General features: G+C 45.6%; 1 protein-coding gene across 1 annotated transcript; it reads left to right on the top strand.

Moving 5' to 3' along the window:
* The first annotated feature begins 771 nt into the window (after positions 1-771).
* On the top strand, positions 772-1146 carry LOC116477167 (elongin-B-like). Its single transcript, XM_032761676.2, has one exon. It carries the CDS (start codon positions 772-774, stop codon positions 1123-1125), a length of 354 nt encoding a protein of 117 aa, XP_032617567.1. The 3' UTR covers positions 1126-1146.
* Positions 1147-7182: the final 6036 nt, after the last annotated feature.

Below are 7182 nucleotides of genomic sequence, written 5' to 3'. Positions count from 1 at the left end.
GCTGGGATCATGCCACTACACTCCAACCTGGGCCACAGAGCAAGACTCTGTCTCTAAAAAAAAAAAAAAAAAAGTATAAAGAAATGCATGGGCTGAATAATCACCAAATTTCAGAAAGTGATTACATATGTTAGAGATGGAGGAAGCTGCAGGCCGGGCGCGGTGGCTCACGCTTGTAATCCCAGCACTTTGGGAGGTCGAGGCCGGCGGATCACGAGGTCAGGATATCGAGACCACGGTGAAACCCCGTCTCTACTAAAAATACAAAAAATTAGCCGGGCGTGGTGGCGGGCGCCTGTAGTCCCAGCTACTCGGAGAGGCTGAGGCAGGAGAATGGCGTGAACCCGGGAGGCGGAGCTTGCAGTGAGCCGAGATCGCGCCACTGCACTCCAGCCTGGGTGAAAGAGCGAGACTCCGTCTCAAAAAAAAAAAAAGAAAAAGAAAAAGAGATGGAGGGAGCTGCAAATGAGGATTACACAGAGGTTATCAGCTGCACTGATAATGTTTTATTTCTTAAGCTCTGTGGGATATATGGATGTTCATCCCATTATTCTTTTTATCTTTTAGTATGTCTTAAATCTTTCATGGTAACCTTACCATATTATGTAGCTATAAAATAGTTCCATAGAAAGCCAGTATAATAACATGGAAAGAGGAGCCTTCGCTGGGGGAGGCGGGGCCGCGCGGGGCATGCCGGGCCGCGCGCGGCCTGCAGGGAACGGGGCGGAGCGCGGCAGCGCCGGCGCATAGAGGGGAGAGGCAGCCGCCGTGATGGACGTGTTCCTCGTGATCCGGCGCCACAGGACCACCATCTTCACTGACGCCAAGGAGTCCAGCACGGTGTTTGAGCTGAAGCGAGTCGTGGAGGGAATCCTCAAGCGGCCGCCCGATGAGCAGCGGCTGTCCAAGGACCAACTCTTGGATGATGGTAAGACACTGGGCGAGTGTGGCTTCACCAGCCAAACAGCACGGCTGCAGGCCCCAGCTACAGTGGGGCTGGCCTTCCGGGCGGACGACGCCTTTGAGGCCCTGTGCATCCAGCCGTTCTCCAGCCCGCCCGAGCTGCTCGACGTGATGAAGCCCCAGGACTCGGGAAGCAGTGCCAATGAACAAGCTGTGCAGTGAGGACCCCCAGAGGCCCATTACCCCCCAATGAAAGAGATTTGGGAGTGTGAAAAAAAAAAAAAACATGGAAAATGTTTGTACTATGACATTAAGTTAAACAAATTACCTATTCAAAATGATTACAACTACTTGAAAGCCATCCAAAAATCTTGCAAAGAAACATCCTCCAAAGTTACTGTTTTTCACATTGGATGGTGATGTTGTTACCTCCTTATTCCTTTAAAACATTTCCTCTATTTTCTTTTATGATCGACATTACAAATATAATTGAAAAACAGTAAACCTATTTTTAAAATAAGCATATTTATTACTAAGCCATTTGTACTATTATGTCACATTTGATTTGTAAATTAATGTTCTGCTTAGCTTTGAGTCTAGCATCATGTGTAAGATGTGAAAGGATGGAGAAGACCGGAGAGAGAGGAGGTTGGCAGGGGACCTGAGTTGGTTGACAAAGGATGAAAGCAGGATGGGCTGGACGCAGTGGCTCATGCCTGTCATCCTAGTACTTTGGGAAGCTGAGGAGGGAGGATCACTTGAGCCCAGGAGTTTGAGACCAGCTTGTGCAATGTAAGGGGACCCTGTCTCTACAAAAAATAAAAAAAATTAGTCTGGCATGGTATTGTGTGCCTGTAGGCCTAGCTACTCAGGAGGCTGAGGCAAGACAATTGCTTGGGTACAGGAGTTTGATGCGGCAGTGAGCTGTGATTGCATCACTGCACTCCAGCCTGGGCGACAGAGTGAGACTTCACCTAAAAAAAAAAAAAGCAAGTGGGGGCCTAATCTTTTTACAAGAAAATGTACTACAAATTCCTTGGCCTGCCCTTTGCCATTTATAGAAAACCCCTGAGAATCTGGCTCCAACCTATCTTTCCACCTTAACTCCCAGTAATCCTCCAGAAAAGCATGGAATTTCCGGTATCCTCACCAATAAGGCCCTCCACGCTTCTCTCTGCCTATCTAAAACAATTCATTTTTCAAGGTACAACTAGAATACCAAGAGTATAATCCAGAGATAATGTCATGAGTGCCTGAATTTGATTGAAGTGTGTGGAAATGAAGTAGAATGGAAAAAGCTTGTGTTTAAGAAAGGGGAGAACAAAGAAGCCATGGGGAATAATAATAATAATAACAGTACTACTAATAATGGCAGTGTTAACTACTAACATTAAATGCATGCTTATGATATGCTAGGCCCTGTGTTAACCATTTTTATGCTCATTATCACACTTAATAATGTTCTCTTTTTTTTTTTTTTTTTTTTTGAGACGGAGTCTCGCTCTTTCACCCAGGCTGGAGTGCGGTGGCGCGATCTCGGCTCACTGCAAGCTCCGCCTCCCGGGTTCACGCCATTCTCTTGCCTCAGCCTCTCCGAGTAGCTGGGACTACCGGCGCCCGCCACCACGCCCGGCTAATTTTTTGTATTTTTAGTAGAGGCGGGGTTTCACCATGGTCTCGATCTCCTGACCTCGTGATCCGCCCGCCTCGGCCTCCCAAAGTGCTGGGATTACAAGCGTGAGCCACCGCGCCCGGCCAATAATGTTCTCAGTAACTCTGAAATGGTATATCAGGATTGTGTTACGTGTAACAGAAAACCCTATTATAAGAAGTCAGTTTTTTTTTTTCTTCCTTTCAATAAGGCGGCCAGTCCAGTTTTGTGTGACCTTCATGAGAGGTCACCAAGAACCCAGGCTCATTCTGTCTTCTTTCTCCACTATTCTTAGCCTATGTCTTTCATTTTCAAGGTCATAATATAACTTTTCAAGACATTCTGTCTGCCTTCCAGAGAGAAATGCAGTGGGTATCTCTTTTCAAGGACTTCTGTCAACATCTCTTTGATGAGAGCTATGTTACCTGGCCACTGCTAGTTGCAAGGGAGGCTGGGAGACCAACAAATGAAATTCCGTTAATAAAGAGGAAGGAGGGATGGATATTTAGGTAGGGAGCCTGCAGTGTTATCCTCAGTTTATAGATGAGGAAAATGAGGCATAAGAATGCTAAGAGCCAGGCGAGGTGGCTCACGCCTATAATCCCAGCACTTTGGGAGGCGGAGGCGGGTGGATCACCTGAGGTCAGGAGTTCCAGACCAGCCTGACCAATGTGGTGAAACTCTGTCTCTACTAAAAATAGAAAAATTAGCCAGGTGTGATGGCATGTGACTGTAGTCTCAGCTACTAGGGAGGCTGAGACAGGAGAATTGCTTGAACCCAGGAGGCAGAGGTCGCAGTGAGCCGAGATTGCACCACTGCACTCCAGACTGGGTGACAGAGTGAGACTCCATCGTCTCAAAAAAAAAAAGAATGCTAAGAAACAGGCCAGGCATGGTGGCTCACGCCTATAATCCCAGCACTTTGGGAGGCCAACGCAGGCGAATCACTGGAGGCCAGGAGTTCGAGACCAGCCTGGCCAACATGGCAAAACCCTGTCTCTATTAAAAATACAAAAATTGGCTGGGTGTGGTGGTGCATGCCTGTGATCCCAGATACTCTGGAGACTGAGGCAGGAGAATCGCTTGAACCTGGGAGGTGAAGGTTGCAGTGAGCTGATATCGTGCCACTGCACGGCTGATACCCAGCCTGGGTGACAGAGTGAGACTGGGTCTCAAAAAAAAAAAGAATGCGAAGAAACAATGGGACAAGTAGATCTGACAGCAGGGCCCATGTCCCTAACAGTTTGCATTATATGGCACAATTTTTTTTTTTTTTTTTTTTTGAGACGGAGTCTCGCTCTGTCACCTAGACTGGAGTGCAGTGACACAATCTCGGCTCACTGCAACCTCCACCTCCCGGGTTCAAGTGATTCTTCTGTATATGGCACAATTTTTTAAATGGCTTGGTCCTACTCTCTACTTAAGGTGTGGTATAAACAATATCAGAACACATTTTATACTACTGTTTCCCTTCTTTGGTAGCTTCTTTTCCTTTCCCCTGCTGTCTTTTTCTTTCAGATCTCAGAGGGGAGGCTGCGAGTTTTGGTTAGAGCTGAAAGGAGAGCAGCTAGTGTCAGTCTTTTGTTTCCCATTTGAAATAGTGGCTAACTCTAGGAAACAATAGACAGGATGGTTTCATAAGACTTGGTAAATGATTAAGTGTGGAGCTTGATGTAGAGTCAAACAAAATATTAAGGTTTTGACCACAAAGTTGTTATGTGGACAATGGAAGATACATATTAGTAAGAAAGGAGAATTGTTGGTTTACTCTTCTGCGTTAAGTTTCAGATGTTGGCAAAAATTCCTGATAGATATCACTAAATCTTGTGTAAGTCAATCATAATGAGCAAGTGAGAAGAAAAATAAGGCAGACATACTTTTAAAAAAACATGATGGGCCGGGCGCGGTGGCTCACTCTTGTAATCCCAGCACTTTGGGAGGCCGAGGCGGGCGGATCACGAGGTCAGGAGATCGAGACCACGGTGAAACCCCGTCTCTGCTAAAAATACAAAAAAATTAGCCAGTCGTGGTGGCAGGCGCCTGTAGTCCCAGCTACTCGGAGAGGCTGAGGCGGGAGAATGGCGTGAACCGGCGAGGCGGAGCTTGCAGTGAGCCGAGATTGCGCCACTGCACTCCAGCCTGGGCGACAGAGCAAGATTCCGTCTCAAAACAAAAAAACAACAAAAAAAAAACCATGATGATCCTGTCCCTATTGGAATAATAAAATGTATTTGTTTTACCTATTTTGATACCTGTTTATAATAAGGCTTTGCATGCCTAAAGATGAAAGAAAAGGCCGGGCGTGGTGGCTCACGCCTGTAATCCCAGCACTTTTGGGAGGCCGAGGTAGGCGGATCACGAAGTCAGGAGATCGAGACCATCCTGGCTAACACGGTGAAACAAAAAAATTACTGGCTGGTGGGCCTGTATTCACTACTCAGGAGGCTGAGGCAGGAGAAGGCTGAACCAGGAGGCAGACTTGCATGACCAAATCATCCACTGCACTCACCTGGCGAAGACGAGATTCTCTCAAAAAAAAAAAAAAAAGGCATATTCACATTTTGAAATAAGGCAAAAGACATTAAAAAAGACCAGGCTGGACATCCCAGCACTTTGGGAGGCCGAGGTGGGCAGATCACGAGGTCAGGAGATTGAGACCATCCTGGCTAACATGGTGAAACCGCGTTTCTATTAAAAATACAAAAAAATTAGCCAGGCATGGTGGCATGTGCTTGTAGTCCCAGCTACTCGGGAGGCTGAGGCAGGAGAATGGCATGAACCTGGGAGGCGGAGGTTGCAGTGAGCCAAGATTACGCCACTGCACTCCAGCCTGGGCGACAGAGCAAGACTCCATCTCAACAACAACAAAAAAAGAATGTCACTGTCTTTTCCGTCTTCTCATAGGCTTTATTGCCATATGTGCTGGAAAAATCCATCCAAATTTTTTCATCTGATTTGCATGAGCAATATCTATTTCTGAGGATTATTCATGGATTATCCATAAATATTCAGAACAATGTTCCTGTAGATCTTAATCTTTGCTATATTTGGCTTAGGGTTTTGTTTTCTAAAAAATTTTCCATTTCCTTTCTCCCATTCATCATAAGATTCTCCCTAGTTTACCATTTGGTCAGCCACGATATTTGCAATCTCACTTGGATCAAATGGGACCATGTATATGGAAGGCTCTGTGTGTTGTAGAACACTATACAGAAAGAGGAGTTTTACCAAGATAGAAATATTTTGCCCTGTATTGAGTTTCTAAAATTAAGCTTTAAGTAAACAACAAAAAAGATGTCTGAATGTTTCATCAGTGAAAATTCTTAGAAAGTATTTTCTATACTGGCTGGGTGCTGTGGCTCAAGCCTGTAATCCCAGCACTTTGGGAGGCCAAGGCGGGCAGGTGACGAGGTCAGGAGATCGAGATCATCCTGGCTAACACAAAAATCAAAAAAAAAATAGGGCTGGTGGTGGTCCCTGTATCCCACTACTCTGGAGGCTAAGGCAGAAGAAGCATGAACCGGAGGCGGACAGCACTTTGGGAGGCCGAGGCGGACGGATCACGAGGTCAGGAGATCGAGACCACGGTGAAACCCCGTTTCTACTAAAAATACAAAAAAATTAGCCGGGCGTGGTGGCGGGCGCCTGTAGTCCCAGCTACTCGGAGAGGCTGAGGCAGGAGAATGGCGTGAACCCGGGAGGCGGAGCTTGCAGTGAGCCGAGATTGCGCCACTGCACTCCAGCCTGGGCGACAGAGCGAGACTCTGTCTCAAAAAAAAAAAAAAAAAAAAAAATTTCTATAATGTTTTCGGGGAGCTGTCATTTAAAACATGATCATTCATATCTTCTTAGCCTACTCTACTAAAGGTTTTGTGCTTGTTTTTGTTTTTCTCTTTCCATTTTTCTTCCCAGTACTACTTCTCTGTTCCTGTTTGTAAGGAAAGCAAGCAAACCACTGGCCCAAAGTCTACAACTGTTTTTCTCTTCCATCCCTATTATGTTCTTTTGTCATTTCCCCTATTATTGTTCAGCTAGCCATCAAGCCAAATTATAAACATGGGGGAAGAAGATGGCAAAAGGCCACCATTGGTTTAAAACAGGCTGGAAAGCAATCTTCTCCAACAAACAGGTAGCAATCCAACACAGGTGAACGCACACAAAGGTGCTGCTGGGCTGCGACCCACGAACTCCCTTGGGACCAACAGGTGTGATCACAGGAAAGAGAATCACAGATTGCTCAGTTGTGTTTCCTGCTGTCACTGAGGAGTAGAGAGAATCAAAACTAGGCTTGGCAAGTGAATAGACCATAGGCAAAGTGGTGGAGCCAGTCAAGCGTGTCTGGGGCAGAAGCCTTGACCTCAGGCGCTCCAGAAATCATTTCTAACAACTGAGTCATCTCACACATCTCATTTTTTGAACGATCAAGTTAAGTGCGTAGTAGGTTCACCATAAACTTGTATTTTTCTTTGTCATTTCCTGTAATTTTTGTTACTATTTATGGAAAACTATTAATTTGTATTTTGTGTCTGGTCACCAAACTGTCTTGTAGACTTAATTGTATACTCGGCAAGTAACGATAATTTTGTTTTTTCTAATAATTATCTCTCATTTTTGTTCTATATTTTAGT

This window comes from Hylobates moloch, unplaced genomic scaffold (genome assembly GCF_009828535.3).
Source record: "Hylobates moloch isolate HMO894 unplaced genomic scaffold, HMol_V3 SCAFFOLD_11, whole genome shotgun sequence".
Taxonomy (NCBI): Eukaryota; Metazoa; Chordata; class Mammalia; order Primates; family Hylobatidae; genus Hylobates; species Hylobates moloch.
The sequence above is the reverse complement of the archived record's forward strand: the minus strand, read 5'-3'. Positions and strand labels throughout refer to the sequence as shown.